The sequence below is a fragment of the Amblyomma mixtum genome, chromosome 7 (genome assembly GCF_055824585.1).
Source record: "Amblyomma mixtum isolate Tamu chromosome 7, ASM5582458v1, whole genome shotgun sequence".
Lineage (NCBI taxonomy): Eukaryota > Metazoa > Arthropoda > Arachnida > Ixodida > Ixodidae > Amblyomma > Amblyomma mixtum.
In genome coordinates this window covers 7,316,309-7,341,159 of record NC_143018.1, presented here as the reverse complement: position 1 = coordinate 7,341,159, position 24,851 = coordinate 7,316,309, and the positions used below count along the sequence as shown (strand labels likewise).

Below are 24,851 nucleotides of genomic sequence, written 5' to 3'. Positions count from 1 at the left end.
TTGAATTGATGGGTTAGACATTAGTATACATGGATCACCCCAAGTCAATCCCCTATGATTGCTAATTTGTAATTGAATTTCGTCTCGACGCTGTTTCGGTTTTGGTTTCAGCAACCGAACGATGACTCTGACGTGTGAAAAGGGTTTGGGTAACTTAAGACCTGAAAAACAAAAAAGAAAGAACTGCAACACGGTCGAGCCGGGGTATATCGAATCATTGTTTATATCGAACAGTCTGAACATCCCATTGAAAGTCCCGTGCAAAAGTATACCACAATTTTTCACGTATACCGAAATCGCGTTCAGCGGAACATTCGACATATCGAACTGTGCGCTGTGCCCCTTGAGTGCCAGCGCCCTTCGAACCATTTTCGCACGCGGAGAAGGATCAGGTGCGCAGCCTTGGGCAGCTGCTGGCGCTATGAAGCCGCTTGACGAGGTGAACGTGAGGAGTATCTAAGGGTGACCCGCGATCTTTCGTACTCATTTTTCAGGCCACATCGCCGTCGTGCGGTGAAGGCAACCTAACTAAGCCCTTGCGGTGGCCCTCGTCTGGCACGATTCACTGCCGAAATGTGAGGGAACAAACGCGGGTTAATGACATCCTGGTCGAAATAAATAGGAAGAAATGGGCTTGGACAGGGCATGTAATGCGAAGGCAAGATAACCGCTGGTTCTTAAGGGTAACGGAGTGGATTCCCAGAGATGGCAAGCGTAGCACGGTGAGGCAGAAAGTTAGGTGGGCGGTTGAAAGGGCATACGGTGGCCGCAGTTGGCGAAGGACAGGGTTAATTGGAGAGACATGGGAGAGGCCTCTGCCCTGCAGTGGTCGTAGTCAGACTGGTGGTGATGATGATGGTGATGAGTGTTCAGGTTTCCGTTCAGCAGAAAATCTGGCATCGTCGTCGGCGGCGTTCTGAGCGTAAAATCCTAGAGAAACAGCCTAATTGGGCAACCTAGGTCACGTGACCTTGTGGTGCCATCACAACCTGTGCACCGCATTATGAACGAACTGACCATCGTGGCAGTTCAATTCATGGTTGGCTGCGACAGGTTGCTCGCAGGAGCAATCTGGGTCGCAGAAGCCCCACTGGTGGTAGCACCTGCCGTCGCAGGGCACTGGCGCATCTACAGCCCCAGCAATTGTACGAGGACTTCCGGGGATCTATAAATGTAAAGACGGGAATGACCAATTCCGCATATATGGGCATTAATCCATTAACGCTACCGCATCATACCCTTAAGGCGGAGCTTGAGCGTGATGGGCAGTGGCTAGCTGCAAGCCATCTTCCGCCTCTGCAGATTCGATGCGGAACTACCGGGTTGGGTGTAGAAAGGAAACGCATAGCGAGCAGTGCTTTGCCATCTCGCCGGCGGGGAACGTGTCAAGAGGCGTGGGTACAACGTGTTCCTGCTTCAGCTCACACAAAATCTTTGCTATTGCCATCTGTTATGTATGGAACTATCTCGCGATCTCTTTGAATTCGATATGTACGGTTCGGCTATAACCGCAGTCTACTAGAAGAGCTGGAATGACAACAAACGACGTATCACCGGTTGTAATTGCAGTGTCTGTCCTGGCTCACGTGAGACCTACATACACCTTACACGTCACAGCTATGCTTGGCTGATGAAAGCGAAACAGCATGAGAGAAGAAATGCAATTCTAAATTATTTAGCCGTCGTAGGCGAATACCAGGAGGGTCCCATTTGTTTTCTTTTACACATCATTACTCAGAAGAAAACACGTGTCTAAAATGGAATGCGTATTGTCTATTAAGGGAAGCTCATTGTTATGAGGGCAAGGGACGAGGAGGGTCGGCGGAAGTTTTGGCGTGATCTTGTGGCTGGAATAAATTAATCGTTTGGTCAGATTTCGCTTGCTTTGCGAGATGGGCCCTTGTTTCAGTTATGCAGCTGCATGTCTTCGCACGTGAGGTTTAGGGATTAGGGAAACGCCTGAATATTTTGCGCTGTGGGACATTTTCGTGCGTATTCGACTGCGCACAGGCTTGCTCTTCATTGCGCTTCTCCTGTTTGTTCTACCCTAACCATTCTCGGCTCTCTTCGTGTCATGTCTGTATCAATCCTCCTTTCCGCTGCTTTTGCCTCACTTCGTCTTTGGGTGCCATTTTCTCGTATGGCAAGTGATGTCCGCGCTCTTCCAGTCATCATCATCATCAGCCTGGCTATGCCCACTGCAAGGAAAAGACCTCTCACATGTCTCTCCAACTAACCCTGACCTTTGCTCCAAATGAACACCATTAATTAAGAGGTAATCGTATTCCTGTACAGCCATTGAACAACAGTAAATCCCACGCTTCCTGTGAATACTGTGAAGTAAAGGTTTTGGTAAAGTCGGTTCGAGCGTCTGCAATTTGGTGTCCCCTGCCAGAATGACCTTCAGTGCAAGGCCATTAGTGGCATTAGACGACAAGGTTAACCACTTTGTCTGACGCTCACGTTTGCAACAACACACGGCAAGCAGACATCTTATCGCTGGCTTTAAAAGTAGGAAGTGCGGGAAGAGCAAGAGGTGTGGGCGTGAGACTTTTGCTGCGAAAGCAACACTACGCGAGTCGCCGAGCCATTTCGCGGAGCCGAGGAAAGGCCATACTGCGCATGCGCGAGGAGCAGTGGCTGGCGCGCCGCCTCCGTCGTTGCGAGGGTGACTAGGAGGTGCCGCTGCCGCGCTCGCCAGTTGCGCATGCGCAGTAGCGGCACATAGCTAGTGTGCCGGGGCCGCTGTCGCTCTCCGTCGCCTCTCCCTCTCTCTCCTCGTTGCTTTGGCAGTACTCCAGGTTTAACCAAAGCTAAACCACTCCCGACTTTTTTCTTTGAATCCTCTGCCGAGTCATTTATCTTTAGATCCATGCATACTCGCGTCAGATGCGACCTCGAACAGCCGAGCATAAACGTCACAAGCAGAATCGCTTTTTACGGACTGCAGCTCAAAGCCGTACCCTGCACTCTAGCGTACTCCTGTTTAGGGGCAGGGTCACCAGCCCAAGTCCCGGGGTAGATTTCCATTACTGAAAGTGTGGAATACCTACGGTAGGCCAGGGAAACAAATTACTCCTTCAAAACATGCAAAGCTCTAGCTGTTACGAAAATATTAACCTTGGTTTCGATCTTCTCAATTTGCTAACTTCAGGACCTCCGGCGCCGCGTTTAAACGCCCCTCTCACTGCATCACTGCACTGCATCCTTGGTTTGCATATGTTTTGTGAACCAAACCTCAAATAAAAAAAAAGTTACTATGCTTTGCAGTGGGAATATATGTACCGGCGTTGCCAAGAGTAAGCATTCCGCGTATTTATTGTTAGAATCTACTCCCGAGCTCGGGCAGCATACCCTTCCCCTAAAAGAGAGTGCGATAGAAGACAGCTTTCCCCCTTTTTACTCCCACATAGGCTTATTTGTGTTCAGGGTGCAGACTCAGATCTGACTCAGAGAGCGCAGTTAAAATCATGATGCTGTAGCCCATTGAAGCGTGCTTCGTTTTCGCTGTCCGTGTTCCCCGCCTAAGAAAAAAAATAAATATCCACTGCTTCCCCGGGTGCCGCTCGGACTTGCTGTTTTCACTTAGATACCACCCAGCAGTGACAGTATGCTAATTGTGAGAATTTACGATTACCACTTAGTCCAAGGACATAAGCCGGGAGGGAAGTGGGGATCAGAGAATTAGCTGGGGCACAGATGAATGCGATGCCAGTTAGGAAGGGGGCCCAGTGGCTGGATTTAGGAATGTATTATGGCGAAAGCCTTTAATGCCCCATCGTTGTCGACAGAAGGTTGTCAGCAGAGGTGTCACGCTTTTCGGTTGGTCGAAATGGTTATGACGTCAGAGTGCGCGGATTCGCAGTAATGAGGTCACCCACGGATGCTTGACGCCCCCTTTTGGAGCAGACGACAACTAATAAAATAGTTGTCGTCCGCTCCGACAGGGGGCGTAAGGCGTCCATGGGGAACCACATTACATACCTCATTACAGCGAACAGGGCCATGGATACAACCGAACTCATCGAAGCAGAGAGAGAGTCGTGCTAAAGAAGCAGTCAAAGTCGACAGTCAAAACGTTTAGTTGTAATGTATAGTCAAAGTGTGTAGTCAAATAAAGCACTAGTACAGCCCGAACAGTCTCGCAGTCAATGCCAAACAGTGCGCCAGGAAATGCTTTCGCCGTGCAGCACTTTAGGGAGCCAAAATGCCCCCTGAATTTTTGTTTCCTTGAGCACGGGGAAAGGGGACGAAACGGCGTACGGTTGCCTCTTAAGGTGGGAGCAAGTGAAACGAAACGTAGCGGGATGTCAGATGCGATTACAAATTAAGATGAGATTAGGAAATTAGCTTCCGTTGTGTGAGAAGACTCGGTGCGGAAGTGGACGTAATGGGGCTGACGTGGCGACGATGAAGTCTTGTTGATGAATGCTCGTGACATGAATGACGGCCTGCAATCACGGTTTGCGCAGGGCGCAGTGGTCGGGGCCGAGGTCGGCGGCAGGCGAACCCATCTCCAGACCCCGAGAACAGCCTGGAGCGGGTGTTCATCTGGGACCTGGACGAGACCATCATCATCTTCCACTCGCTCCTCACGGGAACCTTCGCCGGACGATACGGAAAGGTGAATTCATTCATTCATTCATTCATTCATTCATTCATTCATTCATTCATTCATTCATTCATTCATTCATTCATTCATTCATTCATTCATTCATTGTGCACCGCGGTCACGTGTCATTATTAACGGGACGGCATTCTCGTGGAATTATGTGCCTTTCGAGTTTTAGTGAATCGAAGAGGCGCAGCAACCGGAAACATTCTGATCTGAAACTTTCTACATGCGGCCTCGCAATTGCTAATAGCACCGGCCCGCTTGATCCAAGCAGGTTAAAAGAGACGAGCCACAGATCCCTGGGCGCGGCTGCAATGAATAAACAGGTCCACGGAATCAAAACACCCGCGGAAAGCGTGTGAGTTCTCTCCCAATAGAACATCTCGTCGTCTTTTTAACAGCCTGAGCCTACAGCGTTTACATGGTTCCACCAATGCCTTTCAAAAATCCTTCCTGCCATCCGCCATTGAAGAGTGGAATGAGCTGCCTGAGGCAGTTGTAAATGAGCGCGATCCAAATAAATTCAAAACCCTGCTTTTATCTTATCTTTTTCCTTAGCGCACTTACAGTGCAATGCCCGACAATTTTGAGTACCACCTCTGCACGTGTTACATTGTTCAACCCTTGTCTGCAAATCAGTGTTCCCGTTTTCCTCCTCGTGATATAGCGTGATGGCCACAGTGTACCTGTGATTGTTCCCTTTTTCGTTTTGCAATGCTCTTTTAACAATTATTTTGCCTTCTTCGCTGTTATATTTCAAATGTTCCTATTGTTTGTGATTTAGTTTTTTTGCTCCCTCCTTATGCAATGCCCCACCTAGGGGCCCTTAAGGGAAAATAAATCATGATAATGATGATGATGATGATGAAAGTCACCTTCTTTACAGTTCACTTCCAGTTCCACTCGTACAAGCACAGGGGATGAACGAGGAGGAATAATGTGTGTTGAGCCCTTGTAAAAAACCCCATAGTTCGTGTACGAGAGCAAGGGAGATATTTTCTCCTGCAGGCATTAAAAATCCAGTCTAGATTTCCCTTGCCACTGAACAAAATATGGCGACGAAAACTGAAAGCGTCACCTGCAGCCACGTCTCGCAGTAGACGTTATCCGTTATCCATGATATCCAGAGCTGTAAGTAACGCGTTACAAGAATTGCATTTGTTGTAATTTTGTAATTAATCGATTACTTTCTTCAAACAGTAACGTTCCGAGTAATTCGATTACTTTTTTCTGTAATTTATCACTTGTAATCTTTTTTTTTTCACAAATAGCAGGTTTTAACGAAAAGCACAGCTTTGAGAACCTCAACCTGGCGGCAAACACCGGTGCTAGCGAGGAAGTTTGCTTCGTGACAAACTGATTACGAATCGTCTGCGGAAAAGAACCGCGAGCGATCACGTCCGGACCACAACCGAGTCATCGCCCTGTTCTACGGCAGTTCTCGTCCGAAGAAATAGCACGTGACCGCTCTGTAGGCACCTCCCGTTATGTCAGATGACACCGCAGCTCACCTCCCACTACACCGAATTGGGCGGCTTCCACAGTCCAGCGTGTTTACTGCGGGAGTGTTCAGAGTAGATTAGAACGTAGAGTAGAGTAGAGTAGAGTAGAGTAGAGTAGAACGCGGGAAAATTAGCGACAACTTGGAAAACCCCCTATCTGCTGAAAATTAACAATGTGTAACAAAATATCAAGCAAGCCGCAGTACTTTACTGTAGTCGGTCTAAATTTCTGTTATATGCCAATTAAAACTTTCAAACAGTAATCGATTACTTTTCTGTAACTATTCAATTACTTTTCTGGGACTTAGCTGACCACTGTAATCAGCTACAATCCAGATAGGGTAACTGTAATTGAAACCAGTTACTTATTTTCTGTAACCTGTGCACGACCAGTTATTTCCCACTTAGTTTAGGTGTGGAAGACTCGAACTCGTGAACGCATGCAACTCGGCTAGTTGGTGACCGGTCTCGTGCGCTAGGGTACGCGTTGGCTCTTTCTGTTTCTTGTCCGTTGTCCTTCATGGGCGCTATAGAAAGTGGATTTAGAGATCAGACGATTCGGGCAAAAGCGAAACTCCTTGAAGTATGCCGGATATGTCTAAGCGTCACTTCCGTTTGCGAGCAGGAGCGATGACGGCTCGTATCACCTCAAAGTTTCCATTGCTTTCGTTGGTGCACGAGAAGAGCCTCTCCTGTGGAAAGAAGTGAAGCGCTTTGCCTGAATTAAAGAGCCTTATTGCGGCTCACATTCGTGTGAAGGTGAAAAACACACACACACACACACGTCCGCTTACATATTGCGCTTTCATTGCCGTGTCCTGCACCGTCAGTTGGATTTTATGGATGCCTTCAACTGACCCCATAACAGCACCCGTGTTGCCGAGCCAGGGGTGCGGCGAAAGTTTGCGCGCTTACGTAATCCGCTTATCGATACCTGCTTCGCTACGGGCTGAGTGGAAATTGTACTCGCTCCGCATTGCGGCGTCTGCAAATGCTCGTGCAACTTGACCACAAAAACCCATCGTCGAACACCAGACAACAACTGTACCACTCGTTCGGGCCGAACGCAACCGGTCAGCTTCGCATTCTTTGAGACCGCATTCTGGCGTGCCCCAAAAAGTACAATAACAGGCAGTATCTGCAGTACCAGTAGCCGTCATCGGCAAGAGGAAAGCGGGCACGAAGCCAGCCAGAGACATCTCCATCCACGCAGCCACCGCGCAGCCAGCGAGCAACGGCAGCAGCTTGGGGGCGAAACGCGTGCGCGCTATCATCGATTGTAACCGGAGTCGAGCGGCGCTCGAAAGGCCCGGATGTCCCGACGGTTCTCGACGCGGAGCTTCACCCCCCTCTCTCTCTATCCAGACACTCAGGAGAGCGAAGAGCACACACACCCAGAGACGAAGAACTGGCAGCTTCTGTGTGAGACGCTTTTCCTGGGTCTTTCCACCGTTCGCTTCCCACCGCGCAGCAAACCTTCCTCCAGAGACCCCCTCCCTCTCTGCAGGATGTTACCTCTTCTTACGTCGCGTTCTTGCTTCTGCTGGCAAGAGACCGAGACATCTACATGGCCGGCTTTCCTCCTCTGTCTTTTTCTCGCCGCCTACGCATCGCGGTGTGCTTTGTGCGGGGACACCTTGTTTGCGTGTATGTGCCTTAGGCCGCATCGAACTGCGAAGGTGCCCTTGCCATGACGGTGATGATGCGTTGTAAATCGACAGGTTTCTAAGAGCACTTGCTGTTGGGCTAGTTGGTTTTGGTTCATAATGAAATAGTTTTTAGGCGCAAAACCAGACGAGACACATAGGAAGGTAACAGGACAAAGCGCCAATTTTTTTTTTTTTTTCAATGAAACGTGGAGATGACACACAAAAGGAAGGGCCCACTGTACTAGAAATATAGTCTAAGAGCACTTGCTGCTAGGCTAGTTGGATCTGGTTCATAATGAAATAGTTTTAGGCGCAAAAACAGACGAGACAAATAGGAAGGTACCAGGACGAAGAGATATTTCCTGTTACCTTCCTATGTGTCTCGTCTGTTTTTGCGCCTAAAAACTATTTCATTACGACAGATTTCGGCCGGATTAGCCGCATTAGAGCTGCCGGAGTTGGGCTGGTGGCGTTGCGGTGCCCCGTTAGAGGTATACGCCGCAGGTCACCGAGCGGATTAAGAGGGTTCGGATAAGCTGCTGCCGTGACGCTTTGTTTCTGGGGGGGAATGAAAACGGAAGAGGTGTAAGAAAAAAATGGCCTGGCTTAGCTTATGGTTAAGCCTAGGATGCGAAGCATACCGCCGGCAGAGGCTGCGCGTCCGCAAGCGAGCGCACGAGTTGAGCCCCAGCTTTCACAGCTGTTGTGACGTCAGCGCCCCTAGCGGAAGGAGCGGGAGTTAGGCCGCCGGTGGAGGCTGCGCGTCCGCAAGCGAGCGCACGAGTTGAGCCCCAGCTTTCACAGCTGTTGTGACGTCAGCGCCCCTAGCGGAAGGAGCGGGAGTTAGGCCGCCGGTGGAGGCTGCGCGTCCGCAAGCGAGCGCACGAGTTGAGCCCCAGCTTTCACAGCTGTTGTGACGTCATATCACGTGGTGCGCCGATGTAGGTCAAGTGGTAGCTACGCGGCCGCGCGCGGCGCAGCAAGGAAGAGCTCGGTTGTGCGGCTAGTATGCTTCGCATAAAAAAAATCACTGACTATGCAGGCTGTACTGATTTTGAGGCAAATTTCGGCTTCAGATAGTCTAACGCCAAGCATTATAGTCCGTTTCATACATAGCAGGCAACGCTGCCAAAGCTAGCGCGCCTGTTTGCGCAGGCTAAGTCCGGTGGCAAAAAGTAGTTCGCCATACAACCAAAGCGAACACAAACATATTTCGTAGCGACAAATCTTAAGTGCCGTGACCGGCACCTTTTGGACTTCATTTTAACTCTTGCCACATTTTCGTCCTACGACTCGTCGAGATTTCGAGAAGAAAAAAGTACACGTGGTGGTATGATACGCGGTTGGTAAGGCGAATCGCTTCTACTAAATCCGCGCCCAAAAAGTAGTTCTCTCTCCGTGAAAATTATAGCCAGAGAGCCCGAACACTCAGCGCCTCACAGCTTCGACCGTGATTTTCAATGCTACTACATTGTTTTATACCGCTCTTTGTATTCGTCCAAACAATGACCTGAGTTTCGAGAAGAACGAATGATACGTGGCGGAGTAATATGGTTTCGCGGACGCACTACTTTAGCAACCTCCGCAGCGTTTCCTGCTACGTATGAAACGGAATATAGGAGTTCTATGTTAGCGAAATTTCCTAACAGTTAAGAGGGAAGTACGCTTAATCGAATCATTTCCGATCTAAAACCGTTTATCCGGACTTATTCAGAAAGGTTCCCAGTCCGCATTGCTTTCACATTCTGTGAGTTGCACAGTAGGCTTTCGGGAACCGCACCTACAAAATTCTTTGTCGTGTGCTATTTTTACATCATGAATTTATTCTCGTGCATTAGAAGTCACGTGAAGATGAATCTACATCTGCCCTGTCTCTTGATCACAACATTCGTTGATACTACAAGGATTCTCTGCCGCCGGATTACTTCAAGGGCCCGAAAAACTAACGTTAATGAAGACAAAGCGATTTAACCTAAGCATCATCATCATCAGCCTGACTATGCCCACTGCAGGTCAAAGGCCTCTCCCATGTCTCACCAATTAACCCTGTCCTTCGCCAGTTGCGGCCACAGTATCCCCTCAAATTTCTTAATATCATCCGCCCACCTAACTTTCTGCCTCCCCCTGCTACACTTGCTTTCTCTGGGAATCCACTCCGTTACCCTTAGGGAACAGCGGTTCCACGCCCTGCTCTACTTTTTAATGAGCTTTGGAAGAGAGAAATACTTTGAGACGCCTTTTAAAGTCTTGTCCTTCAAGTAGGTCCTTAATGAGCCTGTGATTGCGAAATGGACCGGAGAGTCCTAGCTGTGGGCGTTCTTGCGGTGTTAATAAAACCACATGTTCGACCCCCTGCGGCATGAAGGGCATGGCCTGCGTGTCCGTGAAAGGCAAGACAAGACGTTCCTTGGTAGGCACCAACTCGCCCTGCTACAAGTACTTCTTGGATCCGTCGCCTGTTCTCTTTTTTTTATTTTGAGGTCTTTGCCTGCACAGACTGTACCTTTGCCCAGCATTATCGTGGAGCATCCATCAATGCTATTTTTCTCTGGCTGGTGCAGCAACTTTTTTCTCGAGGCGTAATAGAGCAGTGAACTTTAAGTCTCTTGAGAGCTGTCTGCATTGGGTGCCCCATAGGTGAGTACTGGCAAGATACAGCTGTTGTATACGTGGAGGCTTACGAAAAGGGTTCAGCTTAAGTTCAGGACAACGCAGCGAGCTATGGAGAGAAAAGTGATAGGTGTAACGTTAAGAGATCGGAAGAGGGCGGAGTGGGTGACGGAACGAATGCGGGTTAACGACATGCTAGTCGAAATCAAGAGGAAGAAGTGGGCTTGGGCAGGGCATGTAATGCGAAGGAAAGATAACCGCTGGTCCTTAAGGGTAACGGAGTGGATACCAAGAGAAGGCAAGCGTAGCAGGGGGCGGCAGAAAGTTAGGTGGGCGGATGAGATTAAGAAATTTGCGGGAATACGATGGCCGCAACTGGCGAAGTACAGGATTATTTGGACAGGCATGAGAAAGGCCTTTGCCCTGCAGTGGGCGTAGCCAGGCTGATGATGATGTATCGGGTGATTTCCGCTACCTCGTCCCAAATAAACAAAAAATAATGAAAAATACAACATTCACGTACCGCTGTGTGATGTAACTTGATTAAAAGCGCAGCTGCTTGCATTGGTCTCGACGTTACTCTGTGTCACTTCTATGTGCTGACGTCGCCGAGAACCTGCTGCCTTATTTATTCGCGTCATGGATGTGCGATCATGAGCCAAGAAATGATTACCAGCGACTTAGTAGGCGCCCTGAAAAAAGAAGCGTCGACGTGGGAGTGCTTGCAACGTGCATCGCAACGGGCCTGCCGGCTTTTTCTTGGTTCGCGCCCAAATATGCCTCCATTTAATTTTTACGTCAATGGTCCGTATTCTGTTTTACGATTACTAAAAGGAAGATTTGCTGGGGCAGAGCACTTAGTCGACAGGCTATACTATAACCGGTGATCTCTAGACTGGCATTAGTGAAGGGCAGCTCGTTATACGACTTTCCGGCAGTAGCCTTAACCACACCGGTTGTGATGATGAAGATGAAGGGCGTATAGTGCAATCCTTACATCCGGTCCTGCTTCCTCCTCCGCTGGAATTTTTCTTTTCGATAGAGCAGAGCATTTCCGCGTTTGTTTCCGGGCACCACTCGGAGGATACAGTTGACAAAAAAAAAACGCCCTCACCCCCCTCTCCGCAACGTATTCGTCGTTACTTTGTTGCTGTTGTGTAGTAGTCATCTCCTCACCCGGAGCTGTTAACGGCTATACATAGCTTGCACGTGACGTCACTTCCGCCTCCATCAAGCGCTTGCGGCCATGCTGCCGAACCATTCGGCCGTCTCCGCCCGTGCGCCCTGCGGTGCCCGACCACTCCTCGGACGCTTTGGATTATTATGCGAAGCATACTAGCCGCACAACCGAGCTCTTCCTTGCTGCGCCGCGCGCGGCCGCGTAGCTACCACTTGACCTATTTCGGCGCACCACGTGATATGACGTCACAACAGCTGCGAAAGCTGGGGCTCAACTCGTGCGCTCGCTTGCGGACGCGCAGCCTCCGCCGGCGGTATGCTTCGCATCCTAGGCTTAACCATAAGCTAAGCCAGGCCATTTTTTTGTCATCTTTCGGGCGCGATGCCTACTCCACAGATGAGTGAAGCATTCAGTGCAGGCTACTGCTCTGAACTTATTCGATCGGCGCGCGTACGCTACGCACACAAAGTGAAAATTTGCGACGATATAGGTCCGTACACGCTGCGACCGGGAGTCGACGCGGCGATGGGCGTTGATGTTTTCCCTGAAGTGACCCAGGGGGGGGGGGGGTATCGTGTACTCTTTCCAGCTTTGTGAAATTGGAAGAAATGAAAGCCTTCTAATCGATGGAGGCACGCAACGATTTCTGCAGTAGGTAGTTGGGAAACCTGTCTGCGATGCGCCTACGAGACGAAAAGCTCGGCCTCGGCACGCCGCTTTCTCTGCAGTCATTGCTCGCTGCGGTCGTGGCGATCCGATACGGCTTGCCTAGTGCTGTAGCTAGGATGCAACGACGCGGGACCCAGTCTGGGTTTGTGTTGTCAGACAAATCGGATGGGGTCAATCAAAACAGCAACATTCACTTCAGGATGTAACCATTGCTTTCCACATTTTCGCAAACATTTAGTTGACGACACAAGCCTCTTACCTGTCACAAAGTGCGCAATGCGAGCCAGCCACAGCTTGCTCAGATTCGTACTGAGTCATGGAGCGCTCGCACTTGCATGCCTGCGATTATGTGACGAATGCAGATGAAGTTCGTGTTAATCGGCTTCTTGTTTCACCTGGACCTGTCGCTACGGTCGGAGCCGCCAAGGGTTGCACACAAAACCATACTAAATCTACGGATGGACGAGAACCAACACGATGCGAGCTAACTCAGGCAGCGGTAAGCTAGAGGCGGTCTGGCGGTGGTTCGGCAGTATGGCCTACTAGCAGCCGACGGCCACTGGATGTGACGTCGGTGCAAGCTGTGTATTGCCCTCTTATCTCTTCCTCTTCTGCCAGCGGTTGCTCGTCATCGTCAGTGCAATGGCTGACGTCATCGACACCTCGCCTTCCTTCGCGGCGGAGAAAACCTACCAATCTAATCGGTGCCTGTCTTCGGTAGGCGCAGCGCGAAGTGAGAGCGATAGGCCCGCGCCACGCCTCCAGCTTTTCGACGCCTTCTTCCAGGGCCCTCCACGCAGACGAGATTAAAACGCGCAGCCGATTCTGCTCAGGGGCAGCAGCCGCCACCCCTGGCCTCATGAGAAGCAACCGGGGGCCGCGCGCGACCCGTCAGCGCTGGAGTAAAAACAAAAGAAGAGGGACGACAGGAGCGCTGCCGGCGGGACGCTGAAAAGACGCGCGTGTAGAGCCAGCCAGTGGTTGCCGGCGGAGGGCTCGCGATGAATGGTGGGGGGTTTACCGAGGGAGTAGTGGTGGGGGGTAGCATGGAGACAGGCAGTGGTTCTCATGGCGGTTCGAAGCGCATCTGCCCTCTCTCCCTGAGCAAAATCTCGGCGCTGCTCGGGAACTGAACTGCGCGCCGCTCGCTTTCCTCCTCTCTCAATGTGTGGAGGAGAGGTGTGTACGCAAGCCCTTCCTTCTCACCGTGCCGAGTGCGTTCTCAGCCCGCGCTCGCGCTCCCCAGCACGCCGCCGATTTCCACGCACTCCGCTTCGTCAAATCCGTGCAGTGTGCTGTGGAGATTGGAAGGCGGTTGCTGATGCAGGCATGTGGGAGAGGTGAAGCGGGATGGGCAGCTAACTCGTGAAGGCCTTTGCCCTCCTGGCTTAGCGTTTCTTTCGCCGCCCACTCGCTTTGGCACGCAGCCGAAAGGATGATGTGTTGCGCGAGGATACAGAGAAGCCTTTATGGAAGCGTCACAAATTCTGGAACAGTGCTCTGAGTTTTCGCTGTGCGGTGGCCATATGAGCAGCCTCCTATGGGAGCTTAGGCAGTGGAGTATGCGCGCGGGCTCGTAACTTGAACAGAATGCGACTCGCTTTTAGAACGTGTTTCCTGTCTTGCGCACAGTAGGGCTACGTGCGCATACCTGTGAAAAGCATACATTTCCAAGTATAATCATGCCTCGTTTATATGCGCACTTTTGTTCCCGAGGAAAACTGTCCACAAGCCGAGTCGTCCGTGCTAACAAATCACGAAGAAAAAGATATAAAGGAAAAAAAAAATGGGAAAGGACGCTTAAGCTCCGTCTTGAGGGTATGACGCGATAGCCCGGTGAGTTAGGCTTTTGAATTCTGAGCAGTTTAACACATTTTAACGCACTTTTCATTTTTTCAGTTGTTTCAAATAATTAACTGATCAACTACATACTTTAAATTTTCTTAAATAGCATCATCAAGGATTGGCTTTTCATTCTGGGCTTCTTGACGCCTTTGAACCCCTTTTTAATTTTTAATTAATCAGGTAATTAGAATGATTTAATTAACTCGTCATCGCCTACCACACACCAATCAGTCATCAATCACTAGAATCACAAATTACCATGATACGATTTATTTACGCAGCCCCCGATTTTTTCCGACACGCGGTGTCGACTACGCCGACGGCTTTTCGACCGAACGAGCTGATACGATGTCGCGTAAAACTTGGTAATGTCTGCTTTTATGTAGAGTTGTGGAACAGGGTTAATTGGAGAGACATAGGAGAGGTCTTTGCCCCGCAGTGGGCGTAGTCAGGCTGATGACGACGATGATGCAGTTTGAAGCTCCTAATGGTCAATGAGGTGCGTGACGGAGTTCCATGGCGTGAGGGCGTCCATTACGATTGCTCACATATACCACGAACCGCTCGCGCATATTTGTACTAAATCCGCGGACTGCTGCTGGAGGTGTTCAACGTAACACCGGCTGCAGACACCCTTAGCGACTATTCATGTAATGTGACAAATGATAAGGCGCGTCTGGCAGTCGTACTGTTTACAAAGAGCGTTGTTTTGAGATGGGGTTACTACATCAGTGCCTATTTTGGCCTGAGCATTTCGTGGTCTTGGTACTAACGGCGTGTTCCAATCGGTGATCTGGAGCACGTCCTCTTGCTCCCCGCAACCGAACAGTGTGCTTCAGTGGGCGATTTGGATTCCGATCGTGAGTTCTGATTGGACCGCGACAGTATGCATCGTCTCTAGACGTTTTGCTCCTTTGCGGATTCGGACAGCTGTTCCGGGTCTCCGACTGGAATACGCTCTAAGATATTTATCTCTTCTTCTTTCATTTTTTCGTGAGCATACATAAATGGTTACTGTATTTTTTTCCGTGCTGCAAAATTCCTTGGCATCCAAAAGCAGCGTCCTCCGCTTGATACTTTTTCCCCCTTTAGCCGGGATTCAAAGGCCCTGAAGCTCTACATCTGTGGTTTCAGAGGAATTGTACAACTGAACTGTACTTTTTCATAATTGACACTCAGCCAGCTTTTACACGCCACGAAAGTGCTTAGATGATTACATTTACTGGTACTTCGTGCGAAAATGCAGAAGATGCGAACTGAATCACGGCCTCAGGAAACAAATTGCAAACCGACGTAATCCCTGCCACTTTTATTAGCGTTCAAAAATATTCACGGTCTTTCTGCTGACACTAAATAGATAAGGGAGTGCCAAATTTCACAGAAACAGAATTTTGCAGAAAGAGTAGAAGCAGTCAGGACTAAGTGCTAGCACCTTGTTCCTTCAGCTAACTGCGTGTTCTGCAAAATTACTACTCGGAAATGTAGTCATATTGTTCTATAACTATTTGATAGCATAATATGTTACAAGTAACACATCTTAGAATCTTACTTCAAGTTCGCTCTCAGCGCACAGATATAGCAATTCAGTAATTCATGTGCCGACACATATAATCTATAGCTAGCTATACAGGAATGATCACTAACTATCAGCACACAAAAACTTGCCCATGGTGCCTCAATATGTCGACAAATACTGACTGATACCCCGGTCTAGCTAGCTCGAATGTGCAACTGCCGATGAACGGTACTTTTCAGAAAAAAAATTAATGTATTTTTACCAACTGGTTCATCTTTCTGTTTCGTTCTACAACAGAGTTATTGGCCCCGAATCCCAGCTCTTGACGACGAAAAGCTTCCGGACATTGCGATGTGAGGCAAATATGCAAATGTTGCAAAGTTTGGCCCATTTGACTGTTGAATCTCGTTCATTCAACTCGAAGAGGACCGGAAATTTGTTCTAGTTAAACTTACTATACTTGGGATGGTGACGGCGCCAAAGCGTCAGTTACAAAATGAGTCTGAAGTTAGAAGTGAGCGAGTTTGAAGGCCTGCTCTGTACAGCAGCAATTCCCAGAACAGAGCCGTTTCATAAAGGCTGGATTAAGTGCGCAGTTGGCGTACTTCTGCTGCGTCGTCTGTGCCACGAATCATTACGGAACCGTCTGCATTTCGAGTCTGTTGCCATGACGACATAGTGACGACTACGCCTCCATGACGACCGGCTGTGGAGACAGGCCAAGTCTGGCGCTTACTTGGCTGAGGCTGCATCACGCCAAACAGTTTTATTTATTTATTTACAATACCCCTAAGGGCCCTCGTGCGAGGGTATTACATATGGGGGGGGGGGGGGGGGGGGGCGATACAAGCATAAAAATATGGCACAGGCACTTGAAACAAACTAACAAAATACACGTAATAATGAATTAAAGCTAGTAATGTACACAAATAACACAACAAACAACGCAGAATAAAATAATCAGTAAATGCACATAATACAACAAGAATACCAAATCTGTTAGTCCATGGTTTGCTTTAACGAATGCTGAAACGATTGTAGGTTAACCTCAGTAGCTATGTGTGATGTCAAGTTATTCCAATCTTTTATAGTGCGATGAATAAATGATTTCGCGTAGAGCAATGAACGGCATGTGGTGCGTTTTATTTTGTTATCGTGGTCGCGGCGAGGAAAGACTGCACGGTGTGGCAAAAAAGTCGTCGTGGAGGGTGGGATGGTGATACAGTTTGTGAAGTAAGGTTAGGCGAGCGGAATGGCGTCGACATGATAACGGTTCCAACTCGGCACGTTCTGGACAAAAGCATTTTTGAACGCGAAATAATTCATGAACACAATTTTTTTATACACTGTAAGATTTCACTACAAAAATCAATATAGCTGCAGATCTCACGTTTTTTTTTTTGCTATTAATGTATTGCTATCGTCAAAAAAAAAAAAGCCTTCCGCATTGGTTTTCTATGGTAGCCCTAACTTCCCGACGCAAGCTGTGCAAAAACTTTAAAAGAAGGATTTTGCTCCACTTGGGAAGTATGAAACATTGCCTTCAATAATTTCATAGCAGTACCTTATAATTTTCCAATATTCAAAAATTTTGTCCAAGGATGTTGTACATACCGTAATTTGAGCAGCACGATTGCATGGAAAAGGAAGCTTTACGTTGTCGATATGCGTCGGCGTGCATAAAAAATTGCGTCCGCTGCATATCTCCAAGGAAATACTATTTTATTGCTGTTCGCTTGCATTCTCAATGCTGTAAATTTATTTGCTTTCCTATCCCCAAAAGTAGCCGATTTATCCCGGCCGTGGAGGCCGCATTTTATTGGAGGCAATGGAAGAAAATGTAAGCACCTGCATAAGGTCTCGGAGCACGTCAAAGAAATCCGTTTGGTAGAAACGATTCCGGGACAGAATGGGATTCTTTCGGGGTACGTTGTATGCATTTGTGGGGACAGCTTGAACAATGGGACGTAGCGTCACGGACAGACACGCGCCTTTCCTGAAGTGCATTTCCGGCTTACACCTACCCTGGACGACGAGATAGACTGCTGTTTTTGTAGTTTTCGTTTCTTGGGCTTTTATTTCGGCCCGCTTTACGCTGTGTGGCGTGTCTATCGTTATAGCGTATGTTTTACCTTACTAGAAAGTTCATAAGCATGTGAGTGCTAAAGCTAGCTTTAGAGTGCTCCACCGCCATGTGGACTCATGAATATATATTTTTTTTCAACTCGCGCAGTGACTTGAAAGTCGCTTCACTTGCTGCGTCCCACTTTCGTAGAACACTTCAAGGTTTAGCGGCAACTACTGCTTGTGAGCGTCGTTTCTGGCACGCTTATTCTTTACTTCTCCGGGAATTCCTGCTGAGCGGCTATCGCAGCGTTCACGATGCGGTTGCCCAGCCATCGCTCAGTACTGAGGCTATGCGCGAATATTATTTCCGACAGGTCTGTCGTTTATTGTGCATGCTTCGAAGCCATGCCTTCCGAATAGTGTTTTCGCTCTGCGCAACTGTCGCTTCATTGTTGCTGTTTTTTTCCATCCGGTAGCGAGCGGTGCACACTCCATTGCATGGAACTGCGGACCTTCGTGAGGGAGTGGAAAGGGGGGTGGAGAAGGGGAAGCTCGGTCGGCCACTGCTGCCGCAGCCGGCGATCTTTGTCAGAGCAAGCCGGGCGCACTCGCGCGCTCGCGGGCGTACACACGCACACAACCCCCCTCGGCGGGCCCGACCGGGATGGGACCGTCCCGGCGAGGCTCGGGTTTCGGCCGAACAGCGTCGGGTTACAGCCGCCGGCGCCGAGGCACGCAGGCAGCCCCTGAGCGCTCTCTTCCCTGCCTGCCCCTTGCTTCTCTCGCCCTCCTCCAATTCTCTTTCATTCTCCTCTCGCTGGGGAAGGGGGCTTAGTCCAAGATGGCTGCCACGCAGCAGCGATTAGGGCGCGATGCTTTGGCGGCGACGCCATCTTGCTCGCTTGCCACCACTGTTTCTTGTCTGAGCCGGCGGCGGAGGGAGGAGGGAACGGGTCCCGGAAAAACAGGTGGTGACAGCGGGGCCTCTCTCCGAGGAGGCGACTCTCCGGGAAGACTTTGAGCGCATACCGCTCTGCGCTTGCCCCGTCAACGTCGTTGCCTTCTCGAGAGCAGAAAAAGAGCTGAAGAAAGAGAAATGAGCTAAATAAACAAACAAGCCTAGAAGAAGCCCGCTGGTGAGATTGGAAAAAAAAAAAGCAAAACAACGAGCCAGTAAACTGCAGTGCAATTGCAACAAACGTGCAGAATTCAGTGTATCGTGTAGAACTGTTACTGGGGTAATGTATTGCTGGAGTTCGTGGTGTATCTTCAGTCCTGGGCGCCGATATTTGGATTTTTTTTTTTTTAACCAGGAACTCTCGGGAGGACAACTTTGCAATTGCTGCCTTGACATTTACACTTATCTGCGAGCAGTGGTTAAAGGGCAACTGCAGCACTTTATTGAGAATTTCGCGATATTCAAGGATTAAAGTCTATATAGGCTGTAGGTAAAGCATGCCAAGTGTTTTTGCACTAGCATTTAAAATAGTGACGTAATCGACGATTGAATTTCGCGCTTCTCCTCAATGCTCCGGAGGAGTGCAGGCAAATTCAGCGTGACGTCACGGAAGGTATTATTTCAAGTTACCGCTGTCGTCAGCCACACCCTGCCCTGATTCGTTAGACGCTGCTAAACAACTATCGGCAGGTTTTGCCTTCGGTGGCGTTGGTTCTTTCCCTCAAAGCAGGCGTTTATGCGTTGGAAATATATCGATACCTTCAATGACGTCTACATGCGCTCCCGCACTTGGCGCTGTGCGCTGCGGAGAAGCTTGAGGGGCGTCCGGATTTTAATCGGCGATTACTTCACTATTTGAAGTGCTAGCCCAAAAAGACTTCGCATGCTTTACCTGCAAGCTAGACACATTCGACGCTCTTAAGCGTGTTGATTTCTGAAACCTGTGCAGTTTCCCTTTAACACACGACCCAACCAGTATCTTTCCTCCCGCAGGATACCCCATCCTCAGTGCAATATGGGCTCAGCATGGAAGAGATGATCTTCAACCTGGCTGACTCCCACTTCTTCTTCAACGACCTCGAGGTGAGCGCTCCGGCCGCTTGTGCTGCGTGACCAGTCAGACATGGGAGAGGCCTCTGCCCTTCAGTGGGCGTAGTCAGGCTGATGATGATGATAATGAACGTATATATATATATATATATATATATATATATATATATATATATATATATATATATATATATATATATATATATATATATATATATTCGCTTGCATCAGCCGGCTGGCATTATATCGACCATGTAATAACTTCCTGTCAGAAACTATTTGTAATAAAAATAATGGAGTTGAAAATTAATTTCCCCATGCTAACTCTAGCCTTGATTGAAGCTTCGCGGAAAAAAGGGCTCCAAAGACTGGCTTTTGTGCAGTGCCAGACTGCAAGGCGGCGAAGCTCCAGTTACGCGTTGTCGAAGAACTAATAGCAAATGGACACAACTGTGGAAGAAAGTTTGCTCGTGAAACAAGTAAGAAATGGCAGCGGCTGTGCTTTGGAGTCTAGAGCCTTACACTTGAACTTGTTGACAATCTCACGCTATATAGTATGAATATAGAGTACAAATTAAAAAAAAAAAAAACGGTATCGTCTGCTTTTGCTGCCCGAATATATTTACATGGGTGATATTCTAATAACTGGGGAGAAGTCGCCGTTGTGTAGGCCTTTCTTGTTCTCTTGCTGTTTGTTTGCTCATACTCACGCACTGCTGGCACTTATAAAGTCAACTCTGTGATGTTTTCCACGGCTACAAATGCTTCACTTTGACGGCCGCGCAGTCAGTGAACAGCGAAGACGCAGTACATCCACATGCACAAAACAGATTAGGAAAATTATATTTGAAGACGTGATTTTACATTAGCGATAAATAAAATGCCTAGTGCAGCGAACACTTCTGCTAATTTACTAAAGGATTTGTGTTTCTCCGCGTCCTCAAAAAAAAAAAAAAAAACAAGAGCATGAACAAAAAAAAACGAAAAAACGCAGACATCATGTAAACACCGCTAATGATGGTTCGGATTGCAGAACGAAGTCTTCTCCCAGCACACAAGGGCAAACGCCGCTAAATTGAGCAGAAAACTACGTACAAAGATGTGCAGAAAGGTGAATTTTGCGGAAGTTCATATTTGCATTCTGTTACTTCTAATTTCTCCGAAATGCAATTTTCATGAGGATTTTATATTTATTTACCATAAATGCCCAGCTCTTTGCATTACATAGGGGGGGGGGGGGGGGTTTAAAAGTAAGTAGCAATACGATGACATATGGTAAAGATACATACAATCGGCAGAATTGAGTTGAGAGTTGCAGGTGAGAAGAATAAAAACTCCGCAAGCAGGCCAGTGCAGAAAGCAATCCTTGGCGCCGTCGTTCACCATATCACAAGCAACAGATCACAAAAAAGAAAAAAGGTACCGACAAAAATGTAACGGCATTGATCGATCGCACAGGAATCAAGCGCTATGACGCATTTTCTGCGTTCAAAAAGCTGTCGGTAAAAGTTGTTTGAAAAGACGATGATTCAGTATGGCTGACGATCATCATAATCATCATCATCATCAGCCTGACTACGCCCACTGCAGGGCAAAGGCCTCTCCCATGTCTCTCCAATTAACCCTGTCCTTCGCCAGCCTGCGGCCACCATATTCCCGCAAATTTCTTAATCTCCTCCGCCCACCTAACTTTCTGCCGGCCCCTGCTACGCTTGCCTTCTCTTGGAATCCACTCCGTTACCTTTATGGACCAGCGGTTATCTTGCCTTCGCATTACATGCCCTGCCCAAGCCCACTTCTTCCTCTTGATTTCAACCAGGATGTCATTAACCCGCGTTTGTTTCCTCACCCACTCTGCCCGCTTCCGATCTCTTAATGTTCCACCTATCATTTTTGTTTCCATAGCTCACTGCGTTGTCCTTAACTTAAGCCGAACTCTCTTTGCTAGCCTCCACTTTTCTGCCCCATAGGTGAGTACCGGTAAGATACACCTGTTGTATACTTCTCTCCTGAGGGGTATCGGTAAACTGCCATTCATGATCTGAGATAACCTGCCATATGCGCTCCACCCCATTTTTATTCTTCTAGTTATTTCCCTCTCACGATCTGGATCAGCGGTCACTACCTGCCCTAAGTAGACATATTCGCTTACTACTTCCAGCACCTGGCTAGCAATTGCGAACTGCAGTTCCCTTGCTAGGCTGTTGAACATTACTTTGGTTTTCTGACGATACTGGATGGCAATGTGTTCCATGGATTGATTTATTGCCGATACAAACGGTGACATCCGATATTTTAGTGCGCGAGCGAAAATCGGGCGCACTTTTGCGCATGATCCAGGCGAGATGATAAATGAGGCGCAGGAAAGATTTGATTTCGGGAGAATTTCTGGGCGCAATGATATAACATGAGAAACAATGAGAACCGGGCAAACTTTCTGCGCGTGACAAGAGGTTTAAAAACCAGGTTGGGCTTCAGTGCTGATACGCTTCGACGTCGTGAATAAGCTAGGCGACATTATGGATGTGGATGCTTCATTTGCACTGTCTCAGCAGCCTTGGTAAGGGTGACAAATAATCGATACGTATTCAAGAGACGACCTTATCGGCGTGGTGTAAGCGATGTGCCTAGTTTCTGCATTAGCCAGGAGTAAACGGCGTTTCAAAAGACCAATTTTGGTTAAATGCTTTGTTTGTTATGAATTCCATCTGTAATAAGGGAGTAATCACTCATTGCCATTCACTTTAGCTTTCCTTTGTAGCCGTATGTCAGCGCTCAGGTGGATGTCAATGAGTAATTACTCCCTTATTACAAACCTACTCCACCTTGGTGGTTTCCCCTAAACATTTGACCGAATTCTATCTGAGTATTCCATTTTAGGATATGACTGAAAAATACTCACAGATATATTTGATGCGTAGGACTGTCCCAACTGCGTTGTTTCTTATCGTGTAATCATTTTGAGACGTTTCTGCTACATCCGTGGAGAATCTTAGTATATTCAGTTTTTCTCGTGCTAATTTTTATTTGTCATGATGGACACGCAGCCCTGGTAGTTTACTAAGTCGGACTAAAGTGCTGCCATTCTGCCATTCTCAGTGCGATTTTCGGATCACTCTTTTTCATCATTATGAAGTCAGTGCTCGATTCTCGGCCTATCCTCCGTAGCGAATGCAGGCCATTTTCTTTTCTACGTCAACAACGCTAAAAGATTATTAAGGCGAAAGCATTTAATGCATCATACTGTTGTTAGCAGCCGTGTCGGCAGATTTGTCCGCGTTTCGGCACCACTACTTAAAAAAAAAAAAAACTGTCTCGAGGCAGGGAATCGAACCACTCGAGACGCTACCACTCCGCCACGAAGGCTCAGGGTTTGAGCGTGAATAAAGGCGCATCTGGTGAATGCATGGGTTTCATAAATAAAATAAAAGGAATAGAAAATAAAAATAAGAAAATAATAAAAATAAAAAGAAGTAAAAGTAAGAGAAGAAACAAAAAGAAAAATAAAGTAAAATAAAATATGAAATAAAAAATAAATAGAGACAAACAGTGCGCCAGGAAGCGCTTTCGCCTTGCAGCACTTTAGAGAGTCAAAGTGCCCCCTGAATTTTTGCATTCTTTTTTGCTTAGAGCCGGTGTGGCCACGTGGGACAGCTCGGCATTTGAAAAATAGCGCTATAACTCAGTCGCGGTGGAAATAAAGAAATAGGTGAGAGGCGCATGAAAAGACCTTCAGCCTCCAGACGGGACAGTACAGGGAGGACCAGGCGTGAGCTCGTCCACGCGAGGCCTAGCGAGCACGCCGTATTCCTCTCTCGTGCGGTCACAATTATTCACGTTCATCGACGCCCGCGAACAAAAGGCCAGGCGTTGCTGTACGCCACGCCCTCGCTCCATTTGGTCTCTTACTCCTTTTAATTTGCGGCCGCGCTCTCCTCCCCGAATGTAGGCTACGCCTGTCATATCATATCAGGGCCGCATGCGGACGTCTATCTTCGGCCGCGCGTCCACGCTGAGTGCGCGCTAAAACACGCGCTGCACGCGTCGCTTCTTTGTCGGACTCCGGGACAGCCTTCAAAGGAGCGGTGGCCCTTCGCGAAGACGTGAGCGTGGTCTGCAAGCGCTCTTTGTGAGGCGACGAGGAGAAAAAGCCCACGGCTTAAAGGGAAATTGCATAGGTTTCAGAAATCAACAACCTTAAGAGGGTCGAATGTGTGAAACTTGCAGGTAAAGCATGCGAAGTCTTTTGGGGCTAACGCTTGAAATAGTGTAGTAATCGCCGTTTGAAATCCGGACGACCCTCAAGTTTCTCTGCAGCGCACAACGCCAAGGGGGGGGGGGGGGGGGGGGGGGCGCATGATGACGTCATCGAAGATATCGGTATACATTTCCAACGCGCAAACGCCTTCTTTGAAGGAAAAAAAATAACGCCACCGAAGGCAAACCCTGCCGAGAGTTGTGTGGCAGCGTCTAAAGCGTCAAGGCAGGGTGTGGCTGACGACAGCGGTAATTTGAAATCATACCTTCCAAGACGTCACGCTGAGTTTCCCTGCACTTATCGGGTGCATTGAGGAGAAGCGCAAAATTCAATCGTCGATTACGTCACTATTGTAAATACTAGTGCAAAAACACTTGGCATGCTTTACCTGCAGCCTGCATAGATTTGAATCCTTGAATATCGCGAAATTCTCAAAAAAGTGCTGCAGCTGCCCTTTAAGTGGACACTCGGGACAACTCCGTCCACTTCATGGCATTAGTAAAAAATCGATTCTATGCCTCTTTCTATAGCCCTGCTGATGTTTTTCTGGCAGGGTAGGATGAATTTATTGCAGTGAAAGTCGAGTTAAAAATTTTTTCTCTACTTGATTCATGTTGATATCGTCAAGACTAAAAACATATGGGGAGGCTTGAGTCGCCTTACCAGTGGAATGCGACAGCATATACCCGTTGTTTCAGGGAACACTTTCAAACATATTCATGACTAGGCGTTTTTAGGGTAAAAATATGGCTTTTGCGGCATAGTATTACCAGTGTTGGCGCTCACCAGAAAACCGGTGAATAGTCTTAGGTAGTAAGCTGGTTAATTAATTTTTAGTAATTAACTTTTTAACGAGTAGAGTTAGGCGCCTAGTTGTAATTAGAGATCTGTCACCGGTCGTTAGTAATAGCCATATCAGCTTTTAGAATTTT

At 48.2% G+C, this 24,851-nt stretch overlaps 1 protein-coding gene across 4 annotated transcripts in view; it reads left to right on the top strand.

The window, feature by feature from the left end:
• eya (eya transcriptional coactivator and phosphatase 2) overlaps positions 1–24,851 on the top strand; it is a 134,978-nt gene that overhangs the window by 61,344 nt on the left and 48,783 nt on the right. For all 4 annotated transcript variants that reach the window (XM_089551509.1, XM_089551507.1, XM_089551506.1 and 1 more), the window contains exons 9-10: positions 4,473–4,624; positions 19,605–19,694. In XM_089551509.1, the coding sequence (XP_089407635.1) occupies positions 4,473–4,624; positions 19,605–19,694 (242 nt within the window). The remainder of the gene's footprint in view (positions 1–4,472; positions 4,625–19,604; positions 19,695–24,851) is intronic.